Source organism: Gekko japonicus, unplaced genomic scaffold (assembly GCF_001447785.1).
Source record: "Gekko japonicus isolate JY-2015 unplaced genomic scaffold, Gekko_japonicus_V1.1 scaffold188, whole genome shotgun sequence".
NCBI classification, from domain to species: Eukaryota; Metazoa; Chordata; class Lepidosauria; order Squamata; family Gekkonidae; genus Gekko; species Gekko japonicus.
In genome coordinates, this window is record NW_015163098.1 from 246,093 (window position 1) to 269,275 (window position 23,183).

General features: G+C 47.7%; 2 protein-coding genes across 2 annotated transcripts in view; one reads left to right on the top strand and one right to left on the bottom strand.

The window, feature by feature from the left end:
• The window catches only part of CCDC107 (coiled-coil domain containing 107), a 10,868-nt gene extending 2,308 nt beyond the window's left edge, over positions 1–8,560 (bottom strand). The window contains exons 1-4 of the mRNA XM_015406672.1: positions 8,274–8,560; positions 5,931–6,133; positions 2,850–2,916; positions 1,309–1,399 (exon numbers count right to left, since the gene is read on the bottom strand). Coding sequence (XP_015262158.1) covers positions 1,309–1,399; positions 2,850–2,916; positions 5,931–6,133; positions 8,274–8,433 — 521 coding nt within the window. The 5' untranslated portion in view covers positions 8,434–8,560. The remainder of the gene's footprint in view (positions 1–1,308; positions 1,400–2,849; positions 2,917–5,930; positions 6,134–8,273) is intronic.
• A 744-nt stretch (positions 8,561–9,304) lies between these two features.
• LOC107106491 (glioma pathogenesis-related protein 1-like) overlaps positions 9,305–23,183 on the top strand; it is a 28,650-nt gene continuing 14,771 nt past the window's right edge. The window contains exon 1 of the mRNA XM_015406652.1: positions 9,305–9,493. Within this exon, the coding sequence (XP_015262138.1) occupies positions 9,305–9,493 (189 nt within the window). The remainder of the gene's footprint in view (positions 9,494–23,183) is intronic.

Below are 23,183 nucleotides of genomic sequence, written 5' to 3' on the forward strand. Positions count from 1 at the left end.
GGATTCAGATTAAGAGTATGGATCAAAGATATTGCAAAGTGTACCAAAAACCAAATCCTGTCTGGAAAATCTGGCACAAACCTAGCTGCAGTTCAACTAGGCAACAGCAGCTGTGTGCATCAATATTTTGCTCTACTTCATGTAAAAAGGACTATGATATACCCATAGACACTTTACTCTGTCATTTATTTAGTTATCAGCAGTGTCCCCCGGCTCAATTTTTGCCGTCGCTCAGGAAAGGTGGCTCCAGAGCAAACTAATTTATGCAGTAGTCAAATCACTCTCACTGGGGTCATTTATTTTTCAACAGTAAAAACTTCAAGACTAGAAAAATCCCAGGCGCCTGTTTTCCACAGAGGGATGGGATTTTGTGGTTTCCCCATTGCTGATGCAGTTGCAGATAAATCAAAGCAGCAACAGCCTTGTGGTATTTCCCAACAGTTTCCCTGTACCAAGACTCCAGAAGTGCTCCCCCACCGGGCCACCAGGGCTCTTGCAATTAAAAAACTGGCAGAAGAATATCCTTATATTGATATACCATTGTACAAATAAGTGGAGCAGTTTCTGTGAATTCCCAGCTTTCATTTTTTACGTGTCTAGCCTCTCCCCTTGCAAATATATGCTTTTTGCCTTATATTTCCACAAAAGGAGCTAGAGACTTTTTAAAAAATGAAAGCTGAGAATTCAGAGAACATGCTACACCTACTGTTACAATGGTAATCATTTTCTAGTGCTGATTTTTTTTTAAAAAAAAAAAACACCCTGATGATGAGGGAGAAAAAGACTGGCATGGAGACAGGATCAGGAAAAATGGTCACCATGTGGGCCAGAAAATTCAAATTTACCCACCTCCACAGCAATCATCACAGCTTTACTGTGATCATTCCCAAAAAAGTTTGGAGCAAAGTAGGTTTCAGAAAGGCTAGAGATACACCACGATGCTGTGGGGAAGCAGGAAAAAAATCTTCTCCCAAAAGCACTGGAGCAAAAAACCTGTGTGGAAGACCCCCCCACCCCGGGGCGCAAAAGCACTAATACTACCATCTAGGCATTATTTCTGTCTAGCCTTGTAAGATGGTGTATCACCTGGGTGCTTGGCAAAGTGTACTGAGAAATATCAAGTGCACACAAAAACGTCTTCAATAAAACCAATTATTTTCCAAGTTTACATACGGAGAACACGTGATTCACATTCTAATTAATGTCATTTGAGGCTCTTCTGTTCACATTCACAAACGCATGATCATAATATTAAAGCAGTTGATAATACTATATGTCAAAGTATTAAGTTTTCCTAGATGTACTCACCAGCTTGAAAGTGGATCTAACTGAGTCAATAAAGAATTTAACATTTTCTCTGTCTGTGCCAGATGTTGCTCTAGCTCCAAAAGCTGGCATTCTGCAAGGGAAAACGAGTACTTGAGAAAAGCAATGTTGCAAATGAAAAGGGGAGTTGTGTTTGAGCATTCAGATACATTTTAATATGTACAGATTATTTTCTAAAAAATTGTGTAATACAACAGTTAAAACTTTCCTGGGCCATAGTCTTAGAGCCAAACTAGACATTTGGGTTTTCAAAGAGCTGGTTTCCTGGACCCAACTCAGGTTCCCTACAACCACATAGCGTCTATGGGGAATGGCTTTTAAGATATAAAGGAGAGTCCAAATGGGCTCAGAATGCCACTGGAAGGGGAGGAAAGGCTCCTTTCCCCCCTCCAACATTTTTCTGGGGGCTGCTCGAGTCAGAGTATTAGGTGCATGTGGAGTATCAAAATGGGAAAATAAGTCCCCTACCAAATAGTTTCAGCATGGGAAAACAGCTTGGGGGAGGGAATGCAAGAGCCCTTCCTCCCCCCGTGGTGGTGTTCTGAGCCCAGCTGGTCTCTCCTTTATTTTTTAAAAGTCATCCATCACAGCTGTTGTGTGGCTGTGGGGAACCCAGACTCAATTAATTAGAAACCTGAGCATTTAGTTTGGCCCGTACCCACATTTGCAGGGGAATAAGTCTAATTGAACTCAGTGGTAGTTACCTTAACTATGCTTAGAACTGTACTAAATCAGGGATGGGTTGTTGAAAAGCCATCTTTACTAGTACAGAAGAAAGGTGACTAATTCCACTGTTCTGTTTAAGGATACAGGATTTGACTTGAAATATACAACTGATTTGAAATGAGATAGTACAAAGAGATTAATTCACAACATTATCACACGTAAGAATTCTATTTTCCATTTTGTGCCTAGATATTATGTTCACTTATTTTGCCAGTGACTATCTGACAAATAATGTTTGTTTTTAACGTAACGAGATGTGATTTAAGTGCACTTTCAGTAATAGTGTAGATTTTTCTTCTAAGACGACTCATACAGCACAGCCTGCAAAGTAATTATGATGACACGTGCAGCAATTTAAGCCAATTAATCCCCAAGAAAATCTAGAGGATAAGCAATCCAAATAGCAAATACTTTGGCATTTGTCCAGTTTATTATAAAACAAATTTACTTCCAAATTTTAAAAAGTTTTAAGAGATATGTCAACAAATCCAGTTCCTTCACTGTAGACAATTCATGAGACTACATGAGTGAATAATTCCAAGATTTCCAATTAGATTAACAGAGAATACTGCTTTGTACCCAAGTTGACCACAGTATTTTTGAAGTACTTTAACAAACTGGAATATTTAATAGCTATGACACATTTAACAAAATAAATTCAGGTGGGTAGCCATGTTGGTCTGAAGCAGCAGTATGTGAGTCCAGTGGCGCCTTTATGATCAACGTAACATGAAAGATACATTTAACAAAAGTACATGTAAACCAGATGGTGAGAACGTATTTGCACTAATTACTACCTGTTTCTTTTGTTTTATCTTCTGTAATTTTTTCTCTTGTAGATAAACTTTCTTCTTGAGATTTCATCTATTAAAAAACCAAAAAAATTACCAGTCCAAGCTTTCCACAAGGTAACCAGACTGTAAACTTACCTGCCTAGTAAAGCTATGTATGTTATATGGCTCCTATTTCCTAAGAATAATTACCTTCTAAAGAGTCAGATTAAGTGTGCTCTCATGTGTAGCTGAACAGCTTTATACAAGATACTTTTTCACAGTGGCAGAGCCCTTCCTCATTAACCTTTTCATAGTACCAGTTAAGAACATCGTTCCATCAAGTCATGCTTCTGCTGCAGGGTATCAAGCACACAATCTGGTATTATGGAGAAGTAATTCTACACTTTCTAGGGCTGCCACTGGCAGTAAGATGTCTGTATGCAGCAAGACACTGATTGTCACAAATGTATATAAAGACATATATCCAAAGACATATATCCAAACAATAATTTAAAAATCCAAATTTATATAAAGACATTATCCAAAATGCCCGGGGCTACTTTTAATAACTAAATTTAAAATAGGACCCACAGCCAGAACACGTTAAAGATATATACCTCAAAAAGACCAGCTCAAGCAAAATTGGAATAAAACAACACAATCAGATAAGGTCAGATAGAAGAGAAACATATTAAAATCTTTAAAAATTAAACCATTAGAAATTATAAGGCAAACAATCCCTCCCCACTCTCTTATGGCCACGCAGTTTTGGCATATTTATTAAGCGCTCCAGAATGAGTTCTTCTGTGTTCCACCTCACAGCCACTCATTCAACCATTTAAAAGACAAAAGGTGACAACAGTGGAGTAAATGCATCAATGGCTGATTTCACAGTCTTTACTTTACATGCTGGTTTGTCGACTTTTCATTTTTTTGAAAATATACGCTTCATCTCATAGACATCCTGAGGAAACATCTTCTGGCCATTTGTTTTTGTTTAAATAAGCTTTGTAACTTCATTTGCAAGGCAATTCCCATGCAGTACACTGTTCATACTGATTTCATTCTGCAGCTATTTGTTGCTGCTTGTTATCCATTGTCAGCTTGTTTGCATTAGCTGAGCCAGGACTTAGTCAATATGATGCAAAAGAAGCCATCCTACAAGAGCAGAAATTCACTCTCTTCTGAGAGAGAGATAAAAGCACATTAGGAGCCAGGTGTCTTCAATGCGGTGCCCATTGGCACCTAGGTACCCACTGACATCTTTATTGGTGCCCACCAAAACTTTTTAGAAAGTGGCTCAGGCCAAGACAGGAGGGCTTCTGAATCGCCACTAGAGATCTGATTGGCTATGCAATTGCTTCAGCAGCAGATGTCACCATAGTATAAGGATCTTATCTACACAATTGAAAGTAAACAATAATTTAAAAAGGCATATTATTAAAAAGAGCTTCTGCCTAAATATTGAAGAGTTAGAGTTATGCATGACTTAACTCCCTGATGTTTTGTGGCTGGTTCTGCCTCTTGTGGCAGCCATTTTGTGGTTGCACCCACCACCCTGCATCAGAATTCTAAAGGTGCCCACAGGCTCAAGAAGGTTGAGGATCCCTGAGCTAGTGAACAAAACTCGCAATCCAATGAACAAACCACCAGTACACAGTAAGAAAGCCTTAAAAGAGATGGCATCAAAACCTAAACACACAATGTTTCATACACATTCTAGTCAAAATATACTTAAATTAGAAGAGACAAGGGTGGACCTGCAAGAAACTTGTGAAGAGGGGGCATTCCCTCACCTTTGCTTCCTTCCCTCTCCCCCTTTCTTTCTCTTCCCAAGCCAATCCCTCCTTCTTTTTCTTTCCAACCCTCCACCAAGTCAATCCCTCTTTTCTCTCTCTACCCGCAAGCCAATCCCCCTTCTATCTCCCCCCCCAAGCAAATACCCCCATCTTTCCCTTTCTGTCTCTCCCCCAAGCCAATCCCCCCCTTCTTTCTCCTCTCCTTATTTTCCCCTAACTTTGAGCCCGGCATCAGTGGCAGGGCCTGGGAGGCCGAGCCAGTGCAGGCTCAGACACAAAGCCACCCAATGCTTTCCATCCCTGTTTGTTCCCCGCTTCCCAAGAGTGGAAAAGCCTGCGAAGGCCTCATCGCTAGGAAAGCTGTTGCTAAGGGCAGTCATGTGCTCAAAACAGTCGCTTTCCAAGGAGAGGGAGGAGAAGAGAACCCTCCTCATCTTCTGTAAGTCCATTCTATGTACATGAGCAGAAAGGGCTGTTGTACTTTTGGGGGAATTTAAGTATCCCCCATATAGTTTTTTTTCAACATATTAGATTTTTCTGCAAGCCTGGGGACTGCCCCAAATATGCTGAAAGATGTCCCCCCCCCCCATCTACCCCAGATCTGCGGAAATAAGTATCCACACACAGAGAGACCCTTGGCTATTAGATATATAGATTTGTGAAACATTCTTTGACAATTTGATTGTTAGTTGCTAGAGGAAGATCCAGTTGATTGGTAGCCTTTCTTTCAACATACATCAGATTTGTAGGCATTAAAATTAGCAAATTTATGCCTTCATCCATCTTATACATTGAGAACTATGAGCACTTCCAGCTTGGGTTCTCCCTGCCTCATCCCTATTCACTGAAAAAGGAAGTATCCCTGCAATACTCAATTTGCTACTTTGCTGATATCGTCTCCATTAGTTCAGCTCCTCATTTAACCGTATACAACTGCAACCATGTTATTTTTCACCCTTTTTGGTAACAGGCTGCAAAGTCAAGGAGAAATACTCTGATGTCTAAATATTTGCCATCCCAAGTTTGATCTAGAAAGCAGATAAACAAGACTATGTTGTATTACATGGTACAGCCCTCAGAGCTTTTAAATTTTGTAAAAGAAAAACAGAATATGCCTTCTGAAACTTAATGTTTAAAAAAAAGTGTAGATTTTAGTGTATGAGAAAAATTTAAGATTTCTCCTCCAAACAAGCGCTGTCAGGTCATCTTACTATAATGCAGTTATAATATGCATATTGCAGAACAAACCCCTACTGTACACAGGTAAGTAGACAGTCTTCATAACAGCAATATAATTAATATTTACCTTTAAAAATTTGTATAAAGCAAACACACCCACACCAACGGCATACAAGGGCATGAGTGTTAAAGCAAAGTCTTTGCCATTCCCTCTAGTTCGCTCAGTCTTCGGCTCCTTCTCCATTGCGTTCCTCATTTGCTGGATGCTCTGATATGTTTTGCTTTCAGAATTTCCTGGATTCATGTTGGACTGCATTCTCTCAGATCCACCTACAAAGTAAGTATTTTTAGAATTTAGAGCCAGTCTAGTCCAACAGATAAAGACTGAGGACATTGCTGAAAAAGCTTTAGATCATTCTAAGACACCTGGATCTACTGAGCAGGAAAAAAACAGCCAGCAGAAACTGTTCAAATGAAATAACAAGAAGGTTTAGAGAGGCAGCAGCTTAAAGAACAATAGTAAAAATACACGCTATTTATATATAGCATTTTCACTGTTCAAAGCATGCTGTACTTTGTTGTAATTACTTTATTGTACAACAAGCTCTGTAAAACAGAGCAGTATTATTCACAAACTTTAGCGCGTGCCTAAGGCCTCTTTCATGAGTTCATGGCAGAGGTAAAAGAGAGGAACCAGAGACCTGGTGGATCACAGCTCATTTTCTTAGCCACTATATGCCTACCAGCATTTTAGTTTTTTCAGAGCAGACCTGAAATCCCAGTACAAAAAGAAAGCTCAATACACATAATAAATTATGAGGGAGGGAAAGATTAAAAATGCTGAAATCGCCTTCTGTAAAGAAAAGCACATCAAAAAAAAAGTGTGTGCTTAGCCTGCACAGAGGGGACTTTCATGGGGGTAAAAACTGATACATTCAGATAGTGTTAAGTAAAAGTCTAGACAGGTTAATGGTCATGAAACCAACATGGAGGTTCTCTGAAGTTTGCCTTAAGAATTACTCTACGTTAACTATTGTGTGTGCTGAGTGGTACAGTCAAAAACATATCATGGCAGGCACACAATGGTGTCACTCATTATCAAGGGTGTTATGGGCCATATTCATTCAGTGCCAATAACACATTGTTCAGTCACAATGCCCTGCTAGAATCCTATTCAATGACATTATAAGAATCACACTGTAACAGCAACAGCATCTTGAAGTACAGGGAAAACATAGTTTTGCCCAAACTGAAGGGCTTCCTTGAATAAGACACTTAGGCTGCAATCACACACACTAAATAATCCACTTTCAATGCATTTTCTAATTGAATTTTGCGAGTTCACAAAGTAAAATCCAGTTGGAAAGTGGATTGAAAGTGGATTATTTATTGTGTGTGATTGCAGCCTCAGATTTTGTGCATACAGCAGTTATTTTAGCTTAGCAAGCTCTCATAACCACAAAAATAATTAATGTAAAAATTACTGGAGACCCACTCCTCTCTCTCTCAAGAGCACAGCGGATGACAATTCTAGGATATTTTCACATGACTTCATGAACCACAATCATTGCTCAAGAAGTTTACCCTCTTGAAAATGCACAATTTACAGGCACAGGCTTTACCTCAGTTTCACATCCATCCCCATTTCCTTGATATGTCTGTCATATCTACAGCTTCTACAAGATGACAGTATACTAAAATATTAAAAGTTCTAAGTGACCTAACTGATACCCTAGGACCCACCAAAACATTCTTTTCAGCCACACTAAAGAAGCTCCCAGTTGCTTTCTGCTAGTATTGGTTACTTAATCAGTCATAATTAATCAGCGTCAGCAGGAAATGTTTAATTTTTAATGTTTAATTCTCCTGATGGGTATTGGACAAACAAACAAAAAATCAAAAGCTAGTTTCCAATGTTTTTCATGTTACTTTTCCAATAGCAGGCCAGTTGGTATAATTTTAAAGTTTTTCCTACCTTTATTATCTATGAGTTTTACCACCCAGGAATCAAAAGGAACTCCAATTCTTTCTCTTTCTTTAGGACCATTCCACGCTATACTCCTAAGCAAATTATCACTAAATTCTAGAGATCAGCCCTTCTCGAAGAAATACATAAGTGGGAAGGTGGAAAAAACCCCTATCAAATGTTACAACACAAACACACGCACAGAGCAGACCGATACAGCTATTCCTCAGGAACATCTTCCTCCAAGCATAATATCATCGCCAAACCCAACTCCTAAAACACTAAGCGGTAAACACGCGAGTCACCGAGGGTTGTCCCTCAAAACTCAAGTTATGCATGCACGTATACATTTTGAAATAAAATGTAAAAGGACAAGGTCGGAAAGAAAAACACCACAAGGTGGGGTTATTAGCAGCACAGGAACGTCTAAGCTCGCCAGAAGCTCCAGGCCTCCCTGGACTCCCGAACGGAGGGCCAGAACGGAGGGCAAGAGGGCGTTTATACCGTGGCGATGCTGCTGATAAGGATCGTGGCGGCCGGCGGAGGCCTTGGCAGGACGCGGGGACCTGCCGCCTCCTCCACCAAACATCCTGGGCATCACAACAAAAACGCAAAACACCAGCACGACGGAGATCAGCGCCTGCTGCCCGAAGGACAGCACCATGACGACGAACGGAAGAGGGCTCCTCCGGCGAGGAACGGGCCGGGAAGAGCAGCCGAAACGCGGCAACCACCAGTCTCCCGCGCCTCCCCTCCTCCTCCTCCTCCTCCTCCTCCTTCAGAGCGCTTCACGCCACACACAGAAGCCTCCGGTGGGGAAGGGGAAAGAGAAGCAGCGAGCGGAAGGGCGGGCAACCCCCCAGCTTCTCTTCCTCCTCCTGTTCTTGACGGCGCCCCCTCGCGGGCTCTGAGCCACTTCTAGAGCGGGCTTCAAAAGGAAGCGGCTCCGAGAGGCGGTGTGGTGTGGCAGGCTGAGTGCGCGCTTGCCCAGGGTACCCCCACCCTCCTGCGCAGACGTAATGTAGAGTCCAAGTCTTCTCCTCCAGGGGCGTGAGTCCGCAAGCACTATCACCACCCCCTATATTGGGTGGTGGCGCTAGGCGCTCTGCTCAGCCTAGCCAGCCACAGGGCACCTGACGGCTGGGGCAGCAGCACTCTCCCCGCCCCCCCCCCTTCTGTTTCTGTCTGCCTTGAGATGGGGAACGCCCAACCGCCTGCTCCCGGACCCGACCCACTCTGGCTGAGAGAGGTGGTTCCGGTGTATTTCAGACTAGGGAGCTGTATTTATACGTGCTGCATTTTGTAAGCGGCGGTCATAAATAGAGGGAACCCTATTGTAGGTATACTGAAGCAGTGGTCGGGGGAGGGGGGAAAAGCGGTCCCTGCGTCTGAGCGGTTTTCTGAGGGAAACCGGCTGCGCGAGGCGGGGATCTAGAGGTGGGCGGGGCTGGGTCGGGCTTTGGCCGTTGGCGTGTGGCGGTTGGCGCACGCGGAGTCCAAGTGAGTCGTGGCGGTGCCCGGGCGCGGATGCCACGATGAGGCTCTGGCTCCGGGCCGTGCTGGGCTTGCTCGCTCTTGGAGACCTGAGTGAACAGAAATCGTTTTTGCCGCTGCCGGGGGCATATCCCAGTATTACCAACAAGACCTTCATCAAGTGGGTAGTGGATGCCCACAATAAGCACCGCTCCCAAGTCAGTCCTCCGGCATCCAACATGCTCTACATGGTGTGCACAGTGGACCGGGAACGGGGATGTGACTGAAAGAAAGTGGGAAGGGGGGGAGGGGGAGATTTTGCTTTGGGTGAGCCTTCGGCCAAATTCAGTATGATTTACTGGCACTTAAACATTAAATTGGGTGAATCGGACCGCGGGAAGAGCTTTCAACTTTCCCTGCCAAGCGAACTTCATTCCTGGATGGAAGTCAACCTCCAGGCAGGGTTATTAGCTCTCAAGTAATAAAAAGGAAGGAGGCAGCCTTAAAAAAAACTTAAAAAAAAACCTGACAGGATTATTGTATGCTATGCTTCTAGAGGGAAGAGTTTAGACCTCCTGCTCTGCCAGGAAGACTTTCCACCAATCTTTTAATAGAGGGCGGTATTACATTCTGCCTTTTTAAAAGAATGTGAAGGGTAAAAAGAATCAGCTTACTTAGTCTTTAATTTTTGTGTTATTGCTTATGAAGATTATAGATATTTCACATGCTGCAAGAGGGATATAACTTTGATATTTCAAAATAGCTGTAAGTTGATTAAATTATTCATCAGTTAACAGCACAATCCTTGGGGGGGAGTGCTCAGGGGTTGTCACCAGTGTTGGTGTAGAACCCTGTTGCTGTTGTGCCTTGGCTGGGCATTAGTGGGGCAACACCACAGAGCCACACAAGAGCATTGTTGCTGCAACTCTGTGCTGATGGGAGGGAGGGCTCTGGGGGCATGGCAGAAGTTAGTTCCCTAAACTGTCCCGGCCTGGGGATGTCATAAAACTAACATAAAATTATTCCAGCAAAAATGGCAGTATAGTCCATAGGTGCTCAAGTAATGGAAAAGGCAAAATGATCTCCAAAAGGCATGGCTCTACTCCCAAGCCTCAGCGTACAGGATACTAATTGTGGCTGTGGCCAGTCACACCCCTCCCCAGCAGTGCCCCCCCCGCACTAATAAACCCAAGCGAAAACACCCTCTAGCTCATATGATAGGTGGCACATGAGGTCTAACTTGCCTGCTTAGAATGCATAGCATTTCACCCAAGGGGGAGAGCAAACTTCTTTGCTGTATGACCAAAGTATCTCATTTCAGAACCCTTAAAGGTACCCTGTCTCTGAAGATATACACTGAAGACATACACCAAAAGATCAACCACGCACTGACAGATTCATGGGGTGGGGATCCTGCAGTCTCGGCTCTGCAGTCTGCACCTGTCTTCCCCAAACCTACGTGCTACCCAACAATGCAATCCCCTACAGCCAAGGCTAGCAGTGTGCTTATATGGAGGCAGCCTGAGGCAGCTGCAGCAGTATGCCCCAAGTCATGAGGTGGGGCATATTCTCAGGAAAGTGCTTAGGAGTTATGGCTATGATGGTAGGGATGCTGGCAGTCCCATACCAGGCTGCTAGTGCAGTCCCTTGCCAGGGTGCCTATTGCCTCCCTTCCCAGTGGGAGTAGTGGCACAGCTGGAGTTGGGGGGTGGGTGACTGATGTCTACCGCCACTGTGCTCTGTGTGGAGCTGCTAGCTAAGCAACCATGGCACCTTTTGCCTTGCAAGATTGGAGCCCTATTCAGAAGTAGATGGAGTGGATACAGTTGAGATGTATCCCACACAGTGGATGGGTAAGTGTCATTAGGATGGCGGTGGCATGCATGTTGAGGGGCATTATCCTGACAAATGGAGATCCCCTCAGGGGGGCACCACAGACCCTAATGGGGCCCCACTGGCATGGCTGCAGTGGTCAGGGCCAGGGCTACTGTTCTGTTTGTCATCCTTGCATGTGTCTTTGGTAGTTCTGCAGGTAGTGATTCAACAGGGAAGAGACCTGTGAGGATAACATTCCTTGTGCAGTATGGGATGGCTGCAGTGATGAGTGTGGATCCTGCTACTCTGCCATCTCATTGGTTGCAGCTCAACTCCTAAAGCATCCCAACTAAGGCAGCCATCCATCAAGCAAGTTAATACCATTCGCATGGATGCTGTGATAGGGAAGGCCTGCTCCATCTTCCCATGGCTTCCCAGATCCACTTCCAAATGCAAAAAAGCCTTACTGGATACTTTATTACTATTTCTCTACTGCTGTTCAACGAAGTTTGGAGTGATCTAGAACTCCTCCTCATCTGTTATTGAGTAGATAAGATTTACTTCCTGACCATTCACACCATGCTTCTCTCTGCCCCTCCCCCATCTGCGTTTTCCATAGGACTCACCAGAACGGGCTCCCCTTCACTCATCCACTTTGAGTGACTGTGACTTGGGGAATCTGATGCTGGAACTGATGTTGTCAATCTTTAAGAGTATTGTGTAGTGGGTTGCCACATGGATGGACGACAGACAACGACGTAGTGCATAGCACGCTTTATTAGGTACACAACAAGAACAAAAGACAACGGCCAGCAGGCCAACTATATACACAACCAGGGGTCCACCCCTGGATCCCATTGGCGGGTTTCAATCTCCCGCCACGGACCCATTGGTTCCCCCAGTGGAGGGACTAGGATCCTAGTCCCTATTGTTGTTCCCGGCTGAAGCTCAGGAGTGTGTGCTGGCCTCCGGTGGCGGTCCGCGGACACAACATCCCTCCCCCCATAGTCCGGACCCTCCCCTATGTAACATAGTCTTTTAGGTACGATGGGGATCGTCGTACCCTAGTGGACCGTCTGGGGGTCGGAGCTGTCGCTCCCGGGGTTCTGACCTCCGGGCTGGGATCCGGAAGTGGTGCCGGGGCCTCTGCTTCGGCCGCCTCTGGATCCGGAGTCTCCCCTGCGGTTGCCGGGGGCTGGGTGTCCCGGAAAGGGTGCTCTTGCGTGGGCACCTCCCTCTCCAGAGCATCGGCTGGGGTCTCATATGGGACCGCCCGTTGTCCCGGTTCAACCTCCAATGGGTGATCGGGGAGCATATGCCGCCTGAGCTGGTCAATATGCCTCCTCAGGACCTGTCCGCATTCGGTGGACACCTCATACATGATGGTGCCCTTCGCTCGGATGATGCGGCCCGCGATCCATTCCGGGCCCCTGCTGAAGTTGCGGGTGAACACGGGTTCCCCAGGGAAGTACCCGCACGGTGCCTCTCTGTGTTCAGAGTCTGTCTGCTTCCCCGGAGCCCTGTCGGGGTGGAGGCGATCTAGGAGGGTCGTGGGCCGCCGGCCCATTAACAGCTCCGCTGGGCAGCGGCCGCTCACTGGGTTGGATGTCCGCTGCACCAGGAGGAAGCGGGCGACGCGGGCTTCCCAGTCTCCCTCCACTAAGCGACTGAGGGCCTCTTTCGCAGTCCGGACCATGCACTCCGCTTGGCCGTTGGTCACGGGATGGAAGGGTGCCGTCCTGATATGCTGGATCAGGTTGCCCTAGAGGAACTGCTGGAATTCCTCGGACGTGAACGCTGTCCCGTTGTCCGATACGATGGTGTTGGGCAGGCCGTGGGTGGCAAAAATCTTCCGGAGGGCTCGGATGGTTGCCCTGGTGGACATTGTAGAGACGGGGCTGATCTCCAACCATTTGGTGTAGGAGCGACAAGGCGGTCGAGTTCTGCGTCGATCTTGGGTTTGACCGACAACGGAACCGTCCTGGCACGCATCCTAATGGGGGCCACCAAGGGGTCTAACCGCAAGGACATCGGGGGGCCCGTATATCTGCCCAGAGAGTCATCAAATACAGCGGGGAACTCGTGGCAAATCCCTTTGAAGTCCAGGGTCGAGCGCGCCTGTACCCCCTCTACTGTGATGCCCAGGGGTTCGAACCAGGCCCGCCCCAGTAAGCTGACTAGGTCTCCCTCGACCACTATCAAGTCTAGGTTTCTTTTAAAATTCTTGAATTTCACCCGGAAGGTTCCGACTCCCTTGATTGGCACCGGGTTACGCTGGAAGTCCATGAGCGTAATCTGAGCTGGGCGTAATCGGGGTCCCCCCTTGGGACATAGGCGTTTCAGGGTTGCCGCGGAGATTATTGAGGCCGTGGAACCTGAATCCACCTCCATCTTACAAGGGGACCCTTCTATCGTGACGGTGGCTATGAACTTGTGGGAGGGCGACTTGCCGGGGAGTTGAAATACCTTCTCTGCTGTTTGGGTGAGGAGGTAGAGGTCCTCGGCGCCGGCGTCTTCCTCGAAGTAGGTCTCAGCTTTCGGGCGAGCTGCCTTGGAGCTGCAGGCCTTCGCGATGTGGCCCGTGCGGCTGCAGTTGTGGCAGACGGCGTTGCGGAACCTGCAGGTCTTCCAATCGTGCGGTTCCCCGCAGCTGGCACACGCGGATGTGCTGAGATGCTGGCGGCCAGTGCTACGGTGCGGCGCTTGGGTGCGGTGCAGTGCTTGGGTGCGCTGCCAGGCCCCTCCATAGGCCATATGGACGTCCTGCTCCTCGGGACCTTCTGACTCGACCTGTAGGGTCGTGGCAGGGGCGGCGTGCGACCTTTCCCACGCGACTGCGGTGGCGAGGGCCCCTTTAAGGTCGACCTTCTCCATTGCCATGAGCTTCCGTTGGAGCTTCACGCAAGCCCGCAACAAAGTGATCCCGGAGGGCGTCATCCAGATGTGCCCCGAAGTTGCAGTCTGCGGCGAGATGGCGCAGCTCCTCGAGGAACTCTACGGCTGTTTCTCGGCCCAGCTGGTTGCGGGTGTAGAAGGTCACCCTGCAGGTCAGCTCCATTGGTTTGGGCGAGAAGTAATTTTGCACTGCATTGACAATTTGCTCAAAGGTGCATGCGTCGAGGTCCGTTGGGGACAGCAATCTTTTAGCCAGGGACATGACTGTGGTGCCACAGGAGGCCAGGAGGTATCCCCTTTTCTTACCGTCATCTGTGATGTCGCAAAAGGCAAGCGCGGACTTGACGCCCCTGACCCAAGCGGGCCAGTCTTGCGGACGGATTATGTCGAAGGGCGGCTGCGGCCCAAACCCTGGAGTGGTCGCCATTGTGCGCGTCGGAGCGGGTGGGAGAGAAGCGGCCTCGCCGGCTGGATCGCTCATCGAATCGCTGCTGCTTCCCGTTCTCTCGGCCCTTCATGATGGCCCGGCTCAGATGCAGCTGAATCCCATCCTCGTCGCCATTATTGTATAGTGGGTTGCCGCATGGATGGACGACAGACAACAACATAGTGCATAGCACGCTTTATTAGGTACACAACAAGAACAAAAGACAACGGCCAGCAGGCCAACTATATACACAACCAGGGGTCCACCCCTGGATCCCATTGGCGGGGTTCAATCTCCCGCCACGGACCCATTGGTTCCCCCAGTGGAGGGACTAGGATCCTAGTCCCTATTGTTGTTCCCGGCTGAAGCTCAGGAGTGTGTGCTGGCCTCCGGTGGCGGTCCGCGGACACAACAAAGAGGCTACTGGACCACTGTTTTGTTTAGCTGTGACATATAATGCAAGTACAGTGGCACCTTAATGACTGATGACATGCAGTTCCCTAGGAGTTTTCATGTGATGCAGTTCATTTTCAGACATGTTGCATATAGCTGCAACAGACTGCCATGGCTGTCCCCCTCCTGCACATGCACTCTCCTGGCTGCTGTGTGCAGCTTGCTGGAAAAGCAGGTTCATAGGTAGTACGAGGGGAGATGTGTCCTCTCTAGCAGAGGGGCAGGTCTCTGGGTCTTATACTCCTGCACACCACTGCTGGCATCTGATCAGTCATGCAGGTTGGTGGTGTGGGCATGTAGGGGTTCAGGGCACAAGGATGTGGCACAGAAGGCTTGTGAAGGGGTGTCTCAACCAAAATGATGGATGTCCAGGGCAGTGCATCAGCAGAGCTGTCCTGTTCCTCCTTTTGCAGTTTGCAGGGAGAAAAGTCAGCTCCAAAGTTTTTGTCTGCATATGGCCTTTCCCAATGTGGGGATCAAACCAGGAGCCCTAGCCATGCTATCCTCATGCCTTTCCACTAAGTTATTAATTTCTTTGCAGTGTTCTTTGCCCAGACCCATGTGGCTGGTAGTGACATCTGGGCTGAGTGGGATGCCCAGTGCCTGTTGGCATGTCTCCTTTACATCTGCCTTCCTATCCCAGTGCTTAGAAGGCTGGCCTTAGGGGCTGTGGATTCAAGCCTGGCCTCTGTCTTTTTTTAGGGGGGAAGGGTGTATGGGGCTTGGAGCAAGGATGGTTGTGTGGGCCACAGGGTGACAGGTGGGCATCTGTCTGCCACAAGGGAGCTCTTCCCTGTGAGTGATGGTGGGGGGACACTCAGGCCACATGCCTTTGTTAGGGTTGTGCTGTTGTTAGGTCTTTACTTTGGTGATGATGGAGGCACATCTGTACAGTGTAGGCCAGTAGAGGTGATCAGAGGCCTGTTGGGTTTTGGCTTGCAGGAAGTAGTGGACTGCTTGTGACCATTTAGCTCAGCATTCAGAAGATAAAATCTCTCACAGCCACTCTGACTTTAAGTGTACATTAGCAGTGACAGGGTCAGATAGTGCCTGGGATAATTTTAAAAGGACCCATGTTCAATACTGTACTTTTATCAAGGGGCCATTCAACAGAAATTTAAAAAGTTTTATATAATAGGAACAAACCTCTAAGTAAGTGTATGTTATCTTGTTATGAGAATATTTATTACTGTGTGTACCAGAAATGTTTATGGCAGACAGGTGTTTGTGAGAATAAGGCCTACTTCCTATGTGGATCCAGATTCACTCTAAAAAAGCCAAGCATAAGAGAGAAGCCTTCTGCCACTTCTCAATCCTATTCTAAAGGAGCTGCAAGTTTAATTTCAATACTGGATGTAAGGGAAACTTGATAGTGTGAAGTTCCCTTTATACCCAGTGTTAAGAGTTCACACACATGTCTAAACAGATCTTTAAAATAAAGGGAGGCTGGAGTTAAGCAGAACAATCATAGATAATTTACTGAGGGGGAGCAGAAATGCATTCAGTCAAAGTAACATTATAGTAAATTGCAGTACGAGATGCTGAAATTCCCACAGCAGTTGCACACAAGGCCCAACACTCAAACAAACCTTGTGTAACATGTACTTCAAATAATGGAGTCTGGGGCGGGGACGACGACAATAAAACAGTAGTGGGTATTAGCTATCATTTATGTGTGGAGAATGTCATCTGTGGAGCCATGTAAGTGTTCATGTCCTGATCCTAGCAGACGTACACAAACCTAGAAATTAGGAGTTCCAAGAAGGATTGCTTGGCAAGGAAACTACACAGGAATCCAGATGGTAATTCAAGTAATAATTCAGTGGAGATCCAGGGAAGGAAGCTTGTGAAGTTGGATGGGGGACAGCAAGTGTACTCTGATGAGATTAAAATTGAGTATTGGTTAGTCTAATAAAAGCAGCTCTTGATATAGGGGTCAGAGTAAAAGAACAACATCTTATTTTTCCTGGGGAAAAGGGAAATCCAGGTGGAGTCAAATAGGTCTTCTGATCAGTGATGGGGGAAACTTGAGGAGGTATGCCTAGAAGGTGCTTTTACAGTAAATGGCGTTCCAAAGTAAGGAAAGCAGGAGGATTAGAGATAAGACAGGTGTCAGCTTCAGAAGAAAATTGTTTACAGATTGAGATCACAGGGGTCCTTTTATTAGGCTCCAATAAGGCAAGATAGCATTGTTCCCACCAGTACCTTGACTGGATAAAAATGCTTAGAATTTTTTAAACATTAAAAAATAATTTCAGAGCTAAGAGCACATAATTGAGTCTCTGAATCTTCCATTATACCTTTTCTGGGTTTGTACACTAGCAATCATAGGATTTAAATCATGTACAGCGGTCTTCTCATTTTTTCTTCTACTCAGTTCCTTTGTCCTGCATGTATCCTCCAACTGAGGCTTGCATGGCTCTCTTGTCAAACAGGAGAAGGAAGTTTTCATTCTCAAAAGCTTATACCCTGAAAATCTTGTTGGTCTCTAAAGTGGTATTGGACTGGAAACTGATTCTTACACAAAGACTTGCCATTTATTTTATCAAATTTATATCCTGTTTCCTCTCCCATGAACGGGACTTGGGGCAGCTAATAGCATTTAAATTATACTGATTAAAACCATGCAAAGATACAGTAAATAGTCTCGAAAATGTAAAACGGTTTAAAATCTATCCCCATTAAAATCTATCCACTATCAAGCAGAGTAGGATGTATGGATGGTAAAGACACAGCTGAAGTATACCAGCTGCATGGTGGATCACAATCACCCAAAGGCCTCCTGAAAAAGAGCAGCCTTGCATGCCCTGCAGAACCTAGAGAGGTCCTGCAAGGCATGCACTTCTTCAGGCAGCTGATTCGACAGGACAGGGGCCACTACTGAGAAGGCCTTCGCCCTTGTTGACACAAGATGGACCAGGGACCTTCAATAAATTCTGAGATGGAGATTGGAGAAGACGAGGATTATGCTGGGAGAGGCAGTTCTGAAGGTATGAGGGTCCAAGGCTATTTAGGGTTTTAAAGGTAAGGAGCAACACTGCATTGGCATCAGAAACTAATTGGGAGCCAGTGCAGCTGCCATAGGACAGGTGTTACATGTGCTGAGTGGGATACTTCTGGAAGCTGCATTCTGGACCACTTGGAGTTTCCAAAGCATCTTCAGAGGTAGCCCTGCATACAGCGTGTTGCAGTAGTCCAGTCTCAATGTGACGAGTGAACTACCATGGCAAGATCCTCCTGAGATGGAGCCAGTTGGTGAGCCAGGTGTAGATGGTAAAATGTAGTCTTTGTCACTAACAACACGTTTGTCCATGGACAGCAAAGAATTGAGCCATATTCCCAAGTTGACTGTAGAAAGACAGACCTGATCAGGGATCAGTAGAAGTGGCCATCCCAGTGGTCTAGGCTTCCCCAGTCACATAATCTCTGTCTTAGATGGATTTAGCTTCAACCAACCCTCACCGAGCCATTCCACCACTGCATCCAGGCAGAAGTCCAAGACTGGAATTCTGGCTACCTGTCACTTCTTAAGTAAGAGGTAGAGCTGGGTGTTATCTGCATATTGATGGCACCCTACTCCAGACCTGACAATCTCTACTAGAGGGTGCATATAGATGTTAAATAACGGGAGAGAATTGACCCCTGCAGAACTCCACAGGTTAGGGCCTGCAGTGACAATCTCTCCAGCCATGATTACCCTTTGGGACTGACCCTGGAGGAATGAGGAGAAATAGCTCAAGGCTGTACCCATCACACTCAGGGAGGCTAGGTGGTTGACCAGGACCAAATGCTCTACTGTGTCAAAGGCAGCGGACAGATCTAACAGGATCAGTAGTGCCATCCTGCCTGCATCAAGGTGTAACCAGAAATAATCAACCAGAGCTGTCTCAGTCCTAACCCTGGCCAGAGGCCAGATTGGAGGTTAGCAGAACAGATGGGCTAGTCACAGACCAAGGGGAAGAAATAAAATATGTTGCCGAAGGCAACACAGCCTAACTCAAACAGGACACTATCTTATTCCAAGACACTGAAATGCTGGACAACACATCCAATTATGTCAGATTACACAGGGAAGCCACTGAAATTCATAAACATAATTTCAACAGGAAAGAAGAGTTTAAAAATAAATAGGGCATGGTTTCCTGTCTTGAAAAACACAAAATGCTCTACATCTTAGGTAAAGGTAAAGGTTTCCCTTGCTTGAAAGCCAGTTGAATCCGACTCTAGGGTTGCGGTGCTCATCTCCGTTTCAAAGCCGAAGAGCCAGCGCTGTCCGAAGACGTTTCCGTGGTCATGTGGCTGGCATGACTAAACACCAAGGCGCATGGAGCGCTGTTACCTTCCCACCAAAGTGGTACCTATCTATCTACTTGCAATTTCTTGCTTTCAAACTGCTAGGTTGGCAGGAGCTGGAACTAGAGACGGGAGCTTACTCCACCATGCGGCAACCTGGGTCTCGAACTGCTGAACTACTGACCTTCCAACAGCACTAAAGATTAGAATTTCAACAGCCAATACATATGCAAAAGAACCTCCTCAGGAAAGCTCCTCCATTAGCATGTCACTGCCTGGGGAACTCCTACATGATAATGACTCTGTCCTACCCCACCTTCCTGAGTAGATATAAATCACCTGCCTACCATTTTTCTTCTCACCTTGACACAGAGAGTACTCCATAGTTCTGTGATCTTCTTCGTGATCTCTGTGCTTCACACCAATGGGATCTAGTGCGCCTGCGCTGGATCTGCCGGTGCCTAGCAAGCTCTCTTGAAAGGATTTTCGTGCCTGGCCCAACTGAGCATGCTCAGGAGCCCCAGTGAGCATGCCCAGAAGGGCAGGCACGGACATCCCGCCAGTTCTTTCCTTACCACTGCACTGAACAGACCTTTCTTCGAGAGGTCTGGCCGGATCGCTGTTTTTGGGTCACTTTTTAGTGATCAGCTCTCGTTTTTTGCCTCAGTTTTTTCTTCAGTTTTCTTTCTCTTTCTGTTTTTTCAAAAAAAAGGAGAGTTTTTGTTTTTTGTCGTCTGAGGTAAAATTGCCTCAGGCCTTCGGGCCGCTGCCCCCCCCCCCCTCGTTGGTCTTTTCCTCCTCAGTCTATGGAGAAGAAGAAGACATGGAGAAAAAGACAAAAAAGTCGAAGAAGTGGGGATTTTTTAATCGTTGCCGAACTTGTGGAAGCAAATTGAGTCCTCCGGACGGTCATAAGTACTGTATTTTCTGTCTTGGGGAGACCCACAATCCAGACTCCTGTGAACATTGTGCGCAGTTTTCAAACCAAACTCAGAAGAACAGAGCGGCACGTTTAAGAGCTTTCCTCTTGGAAAAAGCACTTCAACCGATGGCTGACCCGCCGGTCACTTCCTCCGTCGCCATGTCTTCCGCTACCGACGCATCGGCATTGAGACCGTCGACGTCGAAGGTTAAGTCTTTCCGATACCGAGAGGTCGAAACCTAAGGTAACAAACGTTCCTTCCACAGCGTCAACCCCTGCTAAGAAGGCCAGGAAGTCCAACCCTGCAGTGGCGACGCAGAAGGTGGCTAAGGCTGCGAAGCCTGCTAAGAAGGACTCTGTGCCAGCAGCTCCAGCCCTTCCGCCACCATCGACGCCGTCGATACCGACTGGTTCGACACCGATTGCATCGATACCGGTGAACCAGGTCGTGTCTGAGACTACGGTACTTGTGCTGGTTTCTCCAGACCATCAGGTGGAGACAGCCTTGTCCGATGTCGACCAAATGGAGCTCGTAAGTCACCAGATGGGTGCGGAGTTTTCCCCTGGTCCAACGAGATTGTCAGCTTAGATCGTCTCAGAGCCGCCCGACACCGACGGCTGTCGGCATCGACGCTCAAGATCCACTGCTAAGAAGGACTCTGTGGCAGCAGCTCCAGCCCTTCCGCCACCATCGACGCCGTCGATACCGACTGGTTCGACACCGATTGCATCGATACCGGTGAACCAGGTCGTGTCTGAGATTACGGTACTTGTGCTAGACTCTCCAGACCGGCAGGTGGAGACAGCCTTGTACGATATCGACCAAATGGAACTCGTAAGTCACCAGCTGGGTGCGGAGTCTTCCCCTGGTCCAACGAGCTCGTCGGCTTCAATCGTCTCAGAGCCGCCCGACACTGATGGCCGTCGGCATCGACGCTCAAGGTCCAGTGCGGAGCATCGGTCTCCCCGTTTGTCGCCTGAGTCTGTCGATATCGACGCCTTTGACTGTAGAAGAGGCACATATGCTCTTCCGTCAAATTTTTCCCCACGTCGTCCAAGGTCGAGGAGCCGCTCCCCGAGGTCGTATATGCCGCCTCCGATGTCTTGGGATGAAAGGCAGTTCCGTTACCTGTACGGTCCTTACCATCCTCCTATGCCTTGGCTCGGCCATACGGGATACACTGACTGGGACAGATATTCCTGTTGATCTTCCCACAGATCTCGTTCTCCGAGGCGATCTAGACCATCTGCTACGGTCTCTCGTCCTCCTCAACCGGACAATGTTCCACTGTCGGGAACATCTTCCGTCCAACCTCCTCCTCGGGAACATTTGGAGCATACACCAATCCAGCCGCCTGCTCCATCTCCTCGTCAACCTGCCCCGGCTGGGGAACCCGAATCTTCAGAGCCTTCGGAATCTGGTTCCGATACCGAGCCTTCCGGAGCCCCAACGTCGCCAGATAATTCGTCTCCCAATACCGACGTGTTTCAGAACCTCCCAATATCCCAGTCGGATAACTTGTCGTCATACACCGACCTCATAAAACGTATGGCCCACGCATTGCGATTGTCAATTGTTCTAACGGATCCTCAATCTATGGATTATCTCTATGATATCGTCCAACTGGACACGTCCTCAGTCGTCGAGCTTCCAATGTCATCCGTCTTGCTACAAGCCGCAAAAACCCCTTGGCACAAACCGTCGTCCGCCCCGTCTCTACAAAACAGTTAGACCATATGTACCACATTCAGCGAACTGCGGCAGAGTTCCTCCTCTCCCTTCCACAACCAAACTCCTTAGTCGTCACCTCGTCGTCCAAGTCGGAAAAATAACATTCCGCTCCTTCCGATAGGGAGGGCAAGAAGTTGGATGCCTTTGGCCGCCGCTTCTATTCAATGGGAGCGTTGGCCGTGAAGGCGTCAAACTATCTTGCCTGTATGAGTCAATATCAGTACACCTTGTGGGAACAGATGTCCGAACTCTTGGTGCATATCCCTGAGGACAAGCTGTATGCTGCAAAACTGCTCCAGAAAGAAGGCATGGTGGTCGCTAAAACAGCAGTTGTCGATGACCACGCATGTCCTGGAAGCCTCCTCAAAGACCATGGCATCAGCAGTGGCGCTTAGACGACATTCGTGGCTGAGAACGACTTCTCTCCCCTTCGACGTTCGCTCGTTGGTCTAGGATATGCCTTTTGAAGGCTTGGGCCTCTTCCATGCCAATACGGATTCCTCGTTGCAGGATCTCGACAAGAGTATTATGGCCTCCCGGTCTCTAGGGATCTCCTCTACATCCCGGCATTCGGCTAAACCGAGGTCTTGGTCCCGCTCTTGCCAGAGAGTCCCGTCGTCCCGTCAGTCTCCGGACACCAGATGGAGACCTAGGTCTTATTCTGGCAGCCAAAAGTCCTCCTTCCAGAGAACGAAGGCTGGTACTACCCAACAAACATCTCGTTCCAAGCAGGCCAAGTCATCCAAGCAGAGCTTTTGACTTCCCTGTCCCCGAGTCAGCACAAACCCGTCTGTTTCCCTTCATCCGTCCCTGGCGCCACGTCACTTAGGACGAGTGGGTCCTCTCCGTCATAACCCATGGCTACAGGATCCAATTCGATCGTTCACCCCGAACACCTACAGTCGTCCTCACCCCACCCTCCCCACCTCTCCTCAAAGAGGTGTCCCTCCTTCTGCAGAAGGGAGCTATCGAACCCGTTCCATCTCGGTTCCAACACACGGGATTCTATTCCCAATATTTCACAGTCCCGAAGGGGGATGGAGGTCTTCGTCCCATCCTAGACCTCAGGGAACTGAACAGGTTCGTCACTTACCACCGCTTTCGCATGGTGTCCCTGCAGCAGATCTTGCCGTTGCTCCGAGGGGGCGTCTGGATGGCCACCCTCGACCTCCAGGACGCTTACTTCCATGTCACAATCCACCCCTCCTACCGCCAATCCCTGGAATGGTGGACCCAGCCATCCAATCTTCTGCGAGGGGCCCCCTTCCACCCTCCGTCTCCAGAGGTTACGCTCACCACAGACGCTTCCTTGCAGGGATGGGGAGCTCACTCCATGGACATCTCCATAGGAGACATGTGGGACTAACACACCGCTCGTCGTCACATCAATCACCTGGAGCTGAT